The sequence below is a fragment of the Vipera berus genome (genome assembly GCF_964194415.1).
Source record: "Vipera berus genome assembly, chromosome: 4".
Classification (NCBI taxonomy): domain Eukaryota; kingdom Metazoa; phylum Chordata; class Lepidosauria; order Squamata; family Viperidae; genus Vipera; species Vipera berus.
Window position 1 is genome coordinate 40,049,928 of NC_138206.1, and position 15,211 is coordinate 40,065,138.

Here is a 15,211-nt window from a genome sequence, read left to right on the forward strand (position 1 = left end):
TCTGGGAACAAATCTTAAAGCCTTAACGCTTTAAAAGAAACTCAAGTAATTCAGCAAAGAAATTAAGTAATTTCATCTATTTACTAAAAAGCTATTTTTTGCTGAGGATCCACTGTCCTATTTTCTCTCTAAGCTGTGAATTAAGGAAAAAATTGGACTAATGCTACAAAAGTTCTATATTTGGGGGGGGGGAAGAAATTTTTTACATTGCATTTTATATGTTATTGATGACATCTTGTGGCGAAACCTGGTACAGCAAGTAAATTTCTTTTTTCTGTTGTGAGAGCTTACTGAATAACAGAGCTGTCCTTGACATTATTTTTAAAGATAAGTGTGGGAACACCTGGCACTGAAAACAACTCTTTCAGAGGTGGATAATCTTTGACTCTTATTAAAATAGCCTCCATGGAAGAGTTAGCTGGAAACAATAACAAAATGGATGAATATATCCCACCACTTGACTATAAACTGATACTGGACACGATTTTGGCAATGAAAGAGCAAATTAAAGCCAAACTGCAAGAAAAATCTGACAACTTAAAGCCACCAAATCAAATTTTGACTTTAAATGAGGAAAAGATAATCCAAAACCAAATAGAAGAAGTGGAAACTAACATTAAAATAGGAGACTTCAAAGAACAACAAATGCAACCTACAGAAAACCTTAAAGTCCAAACTTCAATGGCAACTACAAAACTTACAACTCAAAAAGCAACAGCACCTGAACAAAGCAATACTAAGAGTGAAGTCACTAAAGGCCTTCAAATACACTATATCGAGAATTCAACTAATCAAATGACAACCATAACACCAGCTACTACTTTCTACCTAACCCAGATAGAATTGGAAGAAGAAAAAGACTTGACTGATCTAATGACAACTATATTACATCAATCATCAAAAACTGAATTATCAAAGCAAAACAACAATGGTTACAAAGGGGACACTTTCCTTGCAAAATTGATATTTGGATATGCTCACTGGATTCAAATAAGGGGTATAGGAAGAAAGGGAGATACATTTGAGAATTTAAAGATACCAAAAGGGAAGCCTGATTGGCACAAAAGGAAGGCAAGAGTTAGATTTAAAAAACTGAACTTGTTTTTTGTGGGGGGATTCCTAAAGATAGAGTATAAAAATACCTTTCAATGGATTAAGGGGAATCTCTAAAAAATATAACTGATTTTACATTTAGGTTTTAGATCTGTAAGGGAAAACAAAAGTAAGCTTTTAGAATATAATTCTGAACTATATTATAGAATTTGGAATGATACATCAAAAGATAGTATTTTAACAATTGATGTACGGTTAAGACGACTTATAGAATATACTAGTTGTTACTTTTGAACTATATTATAGAATCTAGAATTTTATATATAAAAGATAGTATTTTAATAATTGTTGAACGGTTAAGACAAAAAATATTTTTCTAATGGTGATTTGTTAACATGAAAACTAGACTTTAATGGTAAAATATAAGAATGTTTTGTAATGAACAATGTAAGTTTTGTAGACAAGAGAATTATTCTTTATTGAAATAGGGAATTGTGGCTTACCCAAAAATTAAGCTTTCTCTTGTATATTATAGGCTATTCTAGAATATTCTATTGCAATTAGATAAAATTTAAAAACAGGATATTGATATGCATTAGTGAAAATATATTGAAAATTTTGTTAATTGACTAGATTACAACTAGAAGTGTATTAACTTGACTATTTTGACTACGTGATAACTAAGGGAATCAGAGAGGGAATCCCTGTTGATGCAACCTGAACTATTTACAACTTGTTATTTGCTGTTTTGACTACCCAACCACTGTATTGCTTCACAAATATATGTATATGTAAATATTAAAAAATCAATAAAACTTGTATAAAAAAGGTTGTATAAATGTATTAGTTGATAGTTATCAGTGAAAAAGCTAAGTGCAAGTACTATCTTTTTTTTAAAAAAACCAACTCTAATTTTTATCAAACAAATCTCAGGAGCTTCAGAATGGGGAAGAGGGGCTTCCCTAGAGAATTTTTAAAACTAGATATTTTGTATTGATAGTATGTTAATGTTATGTGAACTGACAGTAGGAAGATAAAATATAGGCTGTGGCCAAAGTTAACTTCATGTCAGCTACAACTATAAATAAGTCTGCCATTCCTTGGTTTATTCTCCCTTAATTTATTCCTTTTCTGTGAAGTGTAATGGGAGTAATTTACCTATGTCACTCCCAAGTCATAAAGCTGCCTGAGCTGGGAATATGCCTTCACATTTGTCAAAACAGCAAAAAATGGTTCCAAGATTTGCTATGTAAATGACACATCTTTATTAAAAGATGCTTTAAAATGTTTTCTGGTTATGCATACATATACAGAGAGAGAGAAAGAGACAGCCAGCTTAATAACCAAATATTATAAATTAACTCTACTTTGCATGCAGTTTTCCTTGATTATTTTCTTGCTCATTTGTTGGTGATGAATGTATCTCTCCATGTTTGTGTATGAGTGCATAGTCTGAATCCATTCTAAAGCATCTTTTAATAAAGATATGTCATGTATGTAGCAAACCTTTGAATCATTTTTTGCTGTTTTGAAAAATTAAAGGAAAATAGCTCAATCATTTTACCTCTGGTCATAAATCAACAAATAAGACAAGAAAATCACAATTAGGATAAAAAGAAAATAATAATTGTTATTATTAGAAGGTACACTATAACGTACTGTACAAACTACAGAGTAATACTTAGCTTTGGACAAAGAAATAAAATCAGATTGATCTGATAGTAACAAGTTAAAACAAGTCAGAATGACCACGATGTTCAGTAAAGAATACATAATTCCTGGCAAGCCTCTGTGTATAGGGGATAATACAAAATAATGTGTTCCATTTGAGGGTTCTTTGCTCTCTAAGGACTGGCAAATCTATACACATCCTTTATTGCAACACACACCTTTCCCAACAATAGGTTATTTCTCTGGGTCAACTCCACATTTCTATGACTTTGCAAGGTGACTTTGCCACATAACTATATCTTTGATATGCAATCCTTTAATAATTATTCTTTTAGTACTCAGTTCAGACTAAAGTCTCAGAGTCTTTAAGATAATATATAACCATTGCCTTTTCCCAAATATTCCTGTACTTGTTGGGATGAGGTGGTTGCTCCTTTTCTAGTTGTTGCTGAGCTCCAGGAAAACCTTCAAGATCCAGGTAGGACTCCCGCCAGAATATGAATGAATGAATGAATGAATGAATGAATGAATGAATGAATCTTTATTGTCAAAAGTACAACTATGTATACATTGAGATTGGCTGAGTCTCTCTTTGTGCCCCCCCCCACAACTCACAGTGACAACAAACCCACCATCTTGTTACACCGTGTGAGCTAATTGCACAACACACATATGCAGATCACAATAGCTTGTAATCCCAGCAATTCAATGAAAATCCTCTTGCCTACTTGTAATACCGGTAGCTGCCAGTCTCCAGACCCTCATCTCTGCTTCCTTATCTGCATGCCATTTGCTATTATTTCTATTAGACCTACCCCTCTTCTTACTCTGTCTTAGCATTCAAAAGACTAGGTGGGATGAGTCTGCCTCTGGAGGAGGAGAAGGAGGAGGAGAAGAAGAAGAGGAAGAAGAAGAAGAAGAAGAAGAAGAAGAAGAAGAAGAAGAAGAAGAAGAAGAAGAAGAAGAAGAAGAAGAAGAAGAAGAAGAAGAAGAAGAAGAAGTTGTTGGAAGGGAACTTGGAGGTCATCTAGTGCAACCCCCTGCTCAGGCAGGAAACCCTATACCATTTCAGACAAATGGCTGGCCAGTCTCTTCTTAAAAACCTCCAGTGTTGGAGCATTCACCACTTCTGGAGGCAGGTTGTTCCACTGGTTAGTTGTTCTGTCAGGAAGTTTCTCCTTAGTTCTAGGTTGCTTCTCTCCTTGACTAGTTTCCATCCGTTGCTTCTTGTCCTGCTTTCAGGTGCTTTGGAGAATAGCTTGGCTCCTTCTTTGTGGCAGTCCCTGAGATATTGGAACACTGCTATCATGTCACCCCTCACCCTTCTCTTCGTTAAACTCCAGCAACCGTTCCCTATATGTTTTAGCCTCCAGTCCCCCAATCATCTTTGTTGCTCTTCTCTGTACTCTTTCTAGAGTCTCGACATCTTTTTTACATCATGGTGACCAAAACTGGATGCAGTATTCCAGGTGTGGCCTTACCAAGGCATTGTAAAGTGGTATTAGTACTTCACGTGATCTTGATTCTATCCCTCTGTTGTCAGCATGTACTTGAAAACACAAAGGTGTTGCACAATTATTCAGGCAGTTGGAACACCAGCTTGAATGCCTCTAAGTACAGTTCTGGTGGAATGGACAATTGCCTGAGAGAAGATGTTTGCATGACCACGGCTCCTATTGAAAAGAGCAGACAACAGTTTCAACACCATTTCCTCACACTCTAGCAGTCCAACTATTCTTCCATTACATGGACAGTCTCTGTAAAAAGGGATCTTAAATAACTCCCTTCAGTAATATCTGTTGAATATAGCCAAGGTTAAACCCCTGTAAATCTTGGAATTATTATATAGCTAAGATGTCTGGCTGGCTGGAGAAGATGTGAAAAGTGACTCCAGAACATTTTTCTAGGTACAACTGATAAATTTGCTTGAACTCTAAATGAAGACCCATTGTTTGAGATCAGATAGTGTGCAAATCAGCCTGTCAAGGTTATGTCCAGCCATGAAAAGCCATAGAACTGCAGTCTGACATGCATTGCTTGGCACCAGGAAGACTGAAAGCTGTCAGTCATAATTAAAGGAGCTAAACTGGCTGGGGGAAAAAGGAATGCCTAAGCCTATAGGAGAAAATGAAAATCCTGGCAGAAGTTTCTATTTTAAATAGTCCAGATTTACAGCAATGCACCATATTCAGAACATAGTGAGGTGCTTGAAGAATAGATCTCAAAAATTTGGATTGAATTCTTTCAAGAAAAAGCACACTTCTGGTGAGCCGAATGACAAACTGACATTTCTCTAAAAGAGACAAACGTATTGTGGTCAAGAAAGCATCCAGTTGCAGAAATCAGGCAGCTAATCTCTCTGGAGTTAAAAACAGATTGTCAGATTACTCACATGTGTTCCATACAGCTGCATATTTGTGAAGGGACGGCAGGAGCTGTGTTTTTACAATCGGCTGAGAATTGTGGGATTCCATTGTGCATGTAGCCAATAATGCCACTTATATGGACTCGTGAGTTTGACTGGTTCGCCTCTTAACCATTTTGGACTCCTTTTTTATTCTTTGATTATAAAGATTAAAACCTTCAGATTGGAAAATTTTATTGAAATCACTGGGTGAGCCTCATAAGTTTGTAAAGATTTTATTTTTTGGAATATACAACAAAGAGGATGATTATTGTTTTGGAAAGTTTCACACAGATTTGGTGCTCAGATGGATTTGATTTAAGATTTTGATGCGGATGGAAAAAACCCTATAAAAAACCTGTTTACACTCTATAATGACGAAAAGATTTGAAGATTAGACATTAGTGGGTACCAGATGGCTGTTTTTAAAAAAAAACATTTGACTCATAGCAACTGGAGGTTTTTGAATTATTTAACTCTTTATTACCATCAACTGGTGTAACTACAGAGTATCAAGTTTCATTGAATAAAACTACAGGTATATTATATATTATTATATTAATCCCATTTATATCCCACCCTTCTCCGAAGACTCAGGGCGGCTTACAATCTAAAGCACAAATCAATGTGCTTAGCAATAGCCTTCATTCTGTGTATATGCCTGCTTATTAGGGCTTTCAGGGACCCCCAAGCGGCATTATTTCAAAGTCAGCTTATTGCCCCCAACAATCTGGGTCCTCATTTTACCTACCTCGGAAGGATGGAAGGCTGAGTCAACCTTGAAGAGGTAGAATTTAAAATCACAGTTTACAAGAAGGAGATGGAAATAATGGACGTACAAATGATGACTCAAAATGTGAAAACGAAATACAAATAATAAACCATATCAGTGATTTGGATTATTTCTTTATACTAAAATTATAGGTATTCCTCAATTTATGACCACAATTGATCCCAGAATTTATGTTGCTGAGAAATTTTGTCCCATTTTATAACTTTTCTTGCCACATTTGTTAAGTGAATCACTGCAGTTGTTGACCTTCCCCATTGACCTTGCTTGTCAGAAGTTCTCAAAAGATGGTCACATGACCCCGGGACACTGCAACCATCATAAATATGAACCAGTTGCCAAGCATTTGAATGTAAATCACATGATCATGGGAATGCTGCAATAAGTGTGAAAAATGGCCATAAGTAACTATTTTCAGTGCTGTTGTAACTTTGAATGATCACTAAATGAATTGTCGTAAATCAAGGACTACCTGTACAAGAGGTGTTTGATGGAATTGCTAAGTTAGAAGTCTAAGGAGGGCTTGAAAAGATGAAGAAAAAACTTCGAGAAAGAGCATAAGCAAGCAGATGCTAGAAGTTTCTTATAGGATTTTAAAGACATTTTGCAGAAAGAAAAAAGAATACAAAATTAATCTATTGGATCAAGGTTTAAATAAGGAGCTGTTATTTGGGGCAATATTTAATGGCTTCTTGATTAAGACTGGATGACAATGAATATTTTTGGTGATGTCTAATTATTTTTGAATGAGACTGAATTTTTATTATTTGAAGAAAAGGGAGATTTATTTAAAGAAAATGGGTGGATTCAGATTGGATATAGTAGATAAAATTTGTAATACTTTTGTTGTCATTTCTGATAAGCCTTATTGGACTTTTCTGCTTAATAGGGAATGATGAGGTTTTAGGAATTGGTTTTTAGAAACTAGGGGACGATATAGAATTAAGATATGTTTGGTTTTATTTTAAGATATAGTGATATGTTCTTAATGTTGATTATACTTGCTGGGGATTTTTCTCTGTTTTAGTTTTCTTTGCTTTTTTGCTTTTTTATTTTCTTCGATGGAGAAAAAATCTTTATTTTGCAGTTGTATACATTTTACTTATATAATATAATCCTTAATAAAATTATTGAATTTTTTTTTTCAAGAATAAAGAATGACATCTAGGGGCCCAACTCTATGTATTAATATCCTTATTAATTAATTTACCTTATACATTCAAAAAAATAATTTTTGAGTTTAAACTTACTATTGGAGTAAAATTTAATTATTTGTAGAAAGGCATTAATTATTTGTTCCAGAGAAGATTAAATATATAGTATTCACAAGTCATTGAAGAGAATTCAGCACATAGAATGTCTTCTGGAATCAGAATCCAAATATATGTACTGTAAAACCAAATATTGGCAGCTTAATTGTTCTCAGTCCAATAAACTACAAGCAGTGGTGGATCCTAAATTAGATATGTAACAAACAATGTTATATTTTAGAGAATTTCCCTTGAATCCCACAAATGGAAGCATACAGGTACTCTGTTCCCAGGGAAAATTGAAATTCAAAATTCAAATAATTCAGCAAATTCTTTCCTTGCTATTTAACCTGAAGGGGAGTTGTTTTTGCTCAAAACATTGGCCAATGCTCGAGCCCCAAACTTACTTTGCCAAAGGTAGAATTGATTTCTCAACAGATAAATGGTCTAACTACATGTATAATAATATTGCAGTGAAATTCTAATAGAATATACTGCAGTGGATTATGTTGAATGGCTTGGATTAAGGATAGGGCAAAGTTTATAGAGAATCATGTGTTTTGCCTCCTATAACTGAAGCTACTAAATTTATGCCATAGAGGAGAAGTGCCAAATGATATGCTTTAATATTTATCAATACATTTGTAATATTCATTCATTCTCTAACTTTGTCAAATTTGTGTTATCAACATTGTAGATGGGTTGCTTATGACAAGGAACGATATAAAGGCCGGCAATACTTGCTAGAGGAGGGAGAATATGAACACTGGCAATCATGGGGTGGAATCAGCAGCGTTTTGCTCTCTGTTAGATTTTTGCAAGCTGTAAGTACTTAATTTGTTCTTTAAGCCAATATCTTTTCAACATTTTATTTCTCCATTTAATTGGAATTGAACATGTATTAGTAAATTAAAAGCTGTTAATTGTCAGTTCAATTCCATGTATGGTATGCCATGCGCTAAATAAATAAATGTCAATTCAATAAAACTGAGAAAGTGAAAAAATACTTTAGTTTTAGATTGAATTTACAAAGTACATCTTCTTTCTCTGTTTTTACTCATTTTTATCGAATCCAAGGTAACATTTTTTTACATACATCTGATAAATGTTTATGGAACCTTGAAGACCATAATGTTTAACCTGTAAAGCATCCATTAAAAGAATTCACATAATAAAGAAAGATAAAAAAGTCCGTCAGGAGTTTTTGCATTACTGTTTTTATTGTTAGAGTGTAGTGGTTAAAGCACCAGGATAGAAGACATCGAGTTCTAGTCCACCTCAGGCATGAAAACAGATTTGGTGACTTTGGACCAGTCACACTTTCTCAGCCTGTGACATCAACTTAAAGATACTTGCACATCTTTAAATAAATCACTTAAAAATGTAATATTTAAAATTCCATATAAAAGTTCTGATTTCTGGATTCCAATAAAGGAAATAAATACCAAATGAGTCAGAATTTTACTTACTGTTCAGTTATTTATTGAAGAAAATAATCAAGAACTATATATTTGAGTGTGGCAAAAATACGCGAACCTTTGCTTTCAGTAACTGGTATACACACCGTGGGAAGCAATGACTTAAACTAAACATTTCCAAAAACTGTTGATTGGTCCTGCACATTAGCTTGGAAGAATTTTCATTCATTTCTCAATATCCCTGAATTTACCAGCTTCAACACAGGGATATTGGTGGGCTTCCTTGCATGAAGTCTCTACCAGTCAGGACTTTGACCTGGCCATTCTAAAACATTATCTTTCTTCTACTTAAACCTTTTTTAGTTGAATAAATTGTGTATTTTGGGTCTTACTGTCTGACCTACACTCTCTTGAGCTTCACTTCACACATACTCTGGCATTTTCCTGTAAAATTTTCTGGTACAATTCAGAATTCCTAGTTTCATCAATGAAGGCAAACCATCTTAGTTTGGAAGCAACAAAGCAGGCCCAAACCATATCTTCCAAAGTCCAAATTCTTTGGAAATAGTTTCGTAACATAAGACACTTCCACGTATCTGTGAATATCAGACTTTGATTGTGAAGACCCAGAATTCTACTCTTTAAGGCAGAATACTCCCATACTCACACCAAATAATCATCTCATTGATTGAAACATCTGATTCTAATCTCTCCTTCAAATGAACTAATAATCCTAGAAGTTCACACAACTTTGGCCACACACAAATAAGTATCTTTGAATCATTTTCCATAATATATAAATGAACAAGATATAATGTTTTTTGTCTCATTTGTTTATTTGGATTCCCTTTATCTTGTTTTAGGAGTTGTGTGAAGAATAGATCATGTTTTAGATTATATTTATACATATTGAAAATTCAGATGGGTTGACAAACCTTTAAGCACAACATTTTAAGGAAAGTGGGGGGATATTACAGAGTATTTTACTTAAATTCTATGACAAAGGAAAACAGATTAAAAATGTACTGGATGTAGAAAAGCAGCACTATTAAATTTTCACTATTCAGCTATAAATAATTGTAGTCATTTGTTTATTATAACTTTCTCAGGATAGACAACTTTATGTTAACTTTGGATGGGCCTAAACATTGTAATAATGAATTAAATTATATGCATACTGAATTGACGTATGCCAGTATTTTGGCTAGAACAAATCAAATAATTTGAGGAAAATATCTCTATATTTATTAGCTGAAGAATTTTGTGGATGCACCACATAACCCATGATCTTCTGGGTCATCCTTTCAGCGGTATTTACTTACCTAAACAGATAAAGAGAATTGGCTATGGGTGGGCAAAAAAACCAGTGGGAGCAGGAGTGACTTCCAACTTCCTGCCAGCTTCCCCATTGCTTTTGCTTGTGGGAAACATGCAGGGAGTATTGGAAAACAGTCATGTGACTGCAGCTGACTGCAGCAACAGCCACAAATTTGCAAATCCAACAGGCCTGAAGAGCCTTGAAATTTCAATTCCCAAGGAATAATGGGTCCTGAATTTTGTAGCATTCTTTAAGTTAACAGATGTGAAGTACCTTGATTCCAAAATAGTTGTACTATTAGGCACTGTTCAGGCTAATTGGAGATTACAAACAGAAGGATAGTTTTAGTAGTAACAGATATTCCTAATTTAATTTTTAAATTGCAGGATTTTATGGAATCTGAAGTAACACTTTTCGAAACTGAGGAGGAAAATGAAAACGTTTTGGATGTTGTAAATCAAGAAATTCCTGATTTAGAATGTGCAGGGTTTGGCCTAGTGACAAGATCAGTTAATGTGAAAAGTGGAGTGTAAGTTGAATTTCAAATCTTTGTGTGGCATGAATTGCCTGATTTTCCTGTGTTATCATTCCTTTTCGGTCTTAACTCCATAAATAAATTAAATAAAAAGGTATAAGTAATTAAAAGTAAAGTTGCCTTTGGGTTAAGCTTGACTTCTAATGACCATATACAGGTAGTCCTCAAGTTAGGAATGTAATGGAGCCTGCCCATTCCACTTGTAACTCGAAAACTTGTGGGAGTGAATCTCATACCTCGAATGAGATCACTGCCTTGCTCATTAAGACGCATGTGGCTCGTTAACTGAACATGAGGTATTTCAGAGTGGGGAAGGCCATGGAGGGCCTAGTGATGGAACAGGCCCCCAAGGCCTCCCCAACCCAGTAAGATACCTCATGCTTCCCCCTCTCTTCCTGCTGCGCCAAACTCACCTTGAAAAGATCTGTCTCCTCTCTGCCATGGTGCCTGCTGCCGCCCGGATCTGAGTCCAGGGGACAGTTCCATGTCCCTCTGGTGCTCCAATCTGGGCGCTGGAGGCCTTCTCCAGGCACCAGAGGACCGTGGAAGTGTTCCCTTGCCTTAGATCTGGGCAGCAGCAGCCCGGAGAAAGCTTCCAGCGCCCAGATTGGGCCGCTGGAGGGCCGCAGAAACATCCCCTGTCCTCAGATCTGGCCAGCAGCGGCCTGGAAAAGGCCTCCACCACCTCAATCCAGCCTCTGGAGTCACATGGAAGCATCCCCTAAAGTACCATGAGATCACAAAAGATCAGTAGCATGAGATCTCGCCCCACTGATCTTGCATGTTACTTTAGGCCTCCATTCTCTGCAAGTACACCAAAGGCCTGGAGCAGCCAAGAAAGCAAAGGATCTCTATCTTCGCAGGGTGAGTATTGAAGGCCTAGTATCTAGGGAGACCCGGGCCAGGGGTGGGGAGGAAGGAATAACCAGGGTGAATGTTGCAGAGCCTCTGTGGTCACTTGTAAGGGCGAACAACTGCCATGGTGCTGCAATATTCGAAATTTTGGGACTTTCTCGTAAGCACTAGGGGGCGCTTATCCCGTAACTTGGAACAAACATTAAGTGAACACTGGTAACTTGGGGATTACCTGTAGATACAACTATGCAGTGGTTTGCCACAATCCTCTGCAGGAATATTTTTCAACTCCCCATTCTAACTTTCAACTTCCCATTCTAATCTAAATTAATTACTTAGGATGTTGGGTGGGGGATGCCACCCATACAGGTATTGCACAGGTCCATCCCTGCTTAACTTAGACAAGACTGACTGGGCTTAGCTAGGGTCACAGAACAATCAAGTAATAAAAACATAAATCACATACACATGCATACGCATAGCATATATAGATTCTAATGTGCTAATATATAGATTCTAATATTAAGAAGATGAACTTGAGTACATGGTGTAGTCTTAAACTTATAAAGAACAGAATATTTTTTCTCCCTTTTTATCAGAAAAACAGCTTAGATTTAGTAAAACATTCAGCCATGATATAAAATATTACATACTTCATAAATGACACTGAAATGTTTGTCAAACAATTAACCCATTATTCTGAAATGTAACACTTGGAAACTAAGAATTCAGTATTATAGTTTGATACGAGTTCCTGGTTTTCTTTTAACTTTTTATGCTTATAACTTCATTGAATCTGGAAACACTTTATATATCATAGGAACACCATATATGGTATATGTTATATTTCAGTAATTGCTTCTCAAGTGTAGCTTGGCTATTGGTAACTACATGGACATTATATTGTTTTCTTGGCAACACTACACTAAGCAGTTTATTTGCTATTGCCATTTCTGGCTTACATTTCCCATTTTCCAGCCTAAAGCTCTGGGAATTCACATTACATTATACCTAGGGAACCAGAATTGGGATGTCTCAGCCATTCCTTTTTCAAGATGAAGTAAGAGTATAGCAAGAAACTTTTAGAGCAACCTGGTCAAAGGAGATGCATAAGGAGGACTGGACTAGAAGACCTCCAAGGTCCTTCCAGATTCTGTTCTATCCTATCCTATCCTATCCTATCCTATCCTATCCTATCCTATCCTAATCCATTCCATTCCATTCTACCTAATACCTTTTTTTAAAAAACCATGAAAGTTGAACAGATGAAAAATTCATGGTTCTTTTATGGTGTTTTATGGATTATTTATATATATTTGATTTGTCTTAAAAATATCTGTTGTATGTTATATCTAGGTGGGTTGCTTATCAACAGAAGTATTTCTGTGGAGAACAATATATATTGGAGAAAGGAAAATATAAGTGTTTTTTGGACTGGGGTGGCACCAGTGAAACTATTATGTCAATTCGCCCCATTAAATTGGTAAGCTGTGCGATAAACGAAGTTATTTTAGTAATATTTATAAATACATAAAATAAATATTTTATCAATCAGTGCCCAAAGTGGTAAAACAATCTTATATAAACTGTTTGAATCATGCGTGGAAATTATGGTTTCCTATTCTTTTAAATACATTTACAATATATTCTATAAATCTGTTAGGATTTTTATTATTGCTTCCTAGCATCATCAAAATAAATACACACAATTAATTAGTACTATGAAAACATTTCAGAGAAGAAAAAGAAAAAACAGTGCTGTTACAAATTTCATACAAAAAGTGTTATTTGAAATAGAACACAACATACAATTATAACCAAGGATGTATGTATATATTTTGTTAAAAGAAAGCTATTTGAATAGGAAATTGAAGTACAGTCAATTATTCAACTTATAAAAGGCATAATCAATTTGTCATTTATCCTAGGCATAATAGCTGTATTATTATCAAAGAGCTTCCAGGTCATTTTTAAAAATCTATGAATCAACTTCAGTTATTCCTCAGTACTTAGAGAACTTCCACAAAGCTTAGCTCACCAGGAAAACCTTCAAACTAGATGTTCTTGAATTATTCTCTCTCTGTGTTTTGGATTTTTCTTTAATAACATATTTCTGTGTTTATGATATATATACACACACATATATATTCTTTTTACAGGAACCATTAGGAGATCATCAACCCATACACTGGGTAAGTTCTTGTAATAAGATATTATTCATTTTGGTGACGGGAAAACAGCTACCCGTGAGTATAAGCTGCAGCAGGATCAGTATGCTGAAAACCCTGAAGGTAAGGAAAGGAATAGAGACCAGTCAAGTAAGGAATTACTTATAGGCTGACAGCCGAGGCTGAAAGACTTACTTAGACTGTTTGTACAAGAGCAGGAGAATGAGCCTCAAACACTTTCTATTTATTTAGTTTACTTCTTTGGTTAAATGTTGTATTTTGAATGTTATTTTCAAAATTCTTCATTTGGACTGCTGAGAAGAATGAACTAAGTTTCATTGTGTACATTCTGTAAGCCACAGCATAACAAGAAGAAGCTCAGGATGATGAAGAACAATGCTGGTGGAAACAAACATGCAAGGCATCAGAAAGAAAGATGAGCACATATTAGGAGCAAAGGCTTCAATAGCATGTATCAGCTTATCAGAAACATGCTTTTTTCCTCAAAAGGCAACTGGACTGTATTTTCCTTGAGGAAGAAGAAAATGTTTCGCTTCTCATCCAAGAAGCTTCATCAATTCTCATGGCAGGGAGATGGAGGGATAGGTACTGACAGCTGAGACTGGATAGTGGGGAGATGGAAGAATAGGTTTTGATCGAATGGTAGGGGAGGATGGAAGGATTATATATATTATATTATATATATTATATATTTGTAGTCGTTTCTCTGAGAGCTGTTGAGGTTATCTGTGCCCATGGGGTACAAACATGGTCCTCTCTATCCAAAATGTGGACCTTGTGTAGCCAAAATGTGGACTCTATCCAAAATGAGGACTATTGATTTGAAAGAGGGGTAAAAGAGTCCATCTACAGTATGTTAGAAATGAACACCCCTTCCTCAACAAAGGGGGAGAAATAAGGCACCACCTATCTCTAGTTTACAACGCAGCCTTTGCAGAAGTTCCAAGAGGATTCCATAACCAATTGGAACCTGAGGGCACCAATAAACCCCCAAGTTGCCTCAACAGCTCTCAAGAGATTGCTAACAACCAGATGAATGCAAAGAAATATAATCCTTCCATTTCCCCCCCTCCCCCGCTACCACCATCCTGTCAGAAGCTATCCTTCCATCTTCCCAACATCTGGTCTCAACTGTCAGTGCCTATCCTTCCATCCCCCTCCATCAGAACTGATGAAGCTTCTTGGATGAAAAGCCAAATGTTTTCTTCTTCTTCTTCAAGGAAAAAAAGTCTAGTTTCCTTTGGAGAAAACTATGACTTGGATGACTGAGAATCTCCACAAATATATGTTAGCTATTTTGGAGCTCTGCAATACAGAACTTTCTTTTTTCACAGCCTCACATTAAAAATAAAACTGGCAGAATGAGGATATAGGTGCCCAGAAGAATGTGTGATTTGGTTGCCTCCATACCTGACTGGGAAGGCCTTGTAGGTTCTTAGCAGTGTTCTACCCTAGATGAATGCTGACCATAAATTAATATGGGCTGCAATACAACAACCATTGAACCTCCACGCTGGAGCCTATCAACAACTGTTTCCAAGGATAATATAGGTTCAAATTAGAGGAAGGTCATCTTGAACTGTACTAGACAGCTTGCTGTCTCTGGAAATACAGACTTTTCAAGATGCATTTGAATATATAGTCTTAGAACAATTTGTTACTACCATTCCTGAAGCAATTTACTGCTGGATTGTAGAACATAAACTGGACAGCTATAACCTTTTTGCT

The 15,211-nt window shown here is 35.7% G+C and overlaps 1 protein-coding gene across 1 annotated transcript in view; it reads left to right on the forward strand.

Moving 5' to 3' along the window:
- CRYBG3 (crystallin beta-gamma domain containing 3) overlaps positions 1 to 15,211 on the forward strand; it is a 74,079-nt gene that overhangs the window by 34,451 nt on the left and 24,417 nt on the right. The window contains exons 12-15 of the mRNA XM_081326349.1: positions 7,866 to 7,992; positions 10,291 to 10,433; positions 12,651 to 12,777; positions 13,454 to 13,486. Of these exons, the coding sequence (XP_081182475.1) occupies positions 7,866 to 7,992; positions 10,291 to 10,433; positions 12,651 to 12,777; positions 13,454 to 13,486 (430 nt within the window). The remainder of the gene's footprint in view (positions 1 to 7,865; positions 7,993 to 10,290; positions 10,434 to 12,650; positions 12,778 to 13,453; positions 13,487 to 15,211) is intronic.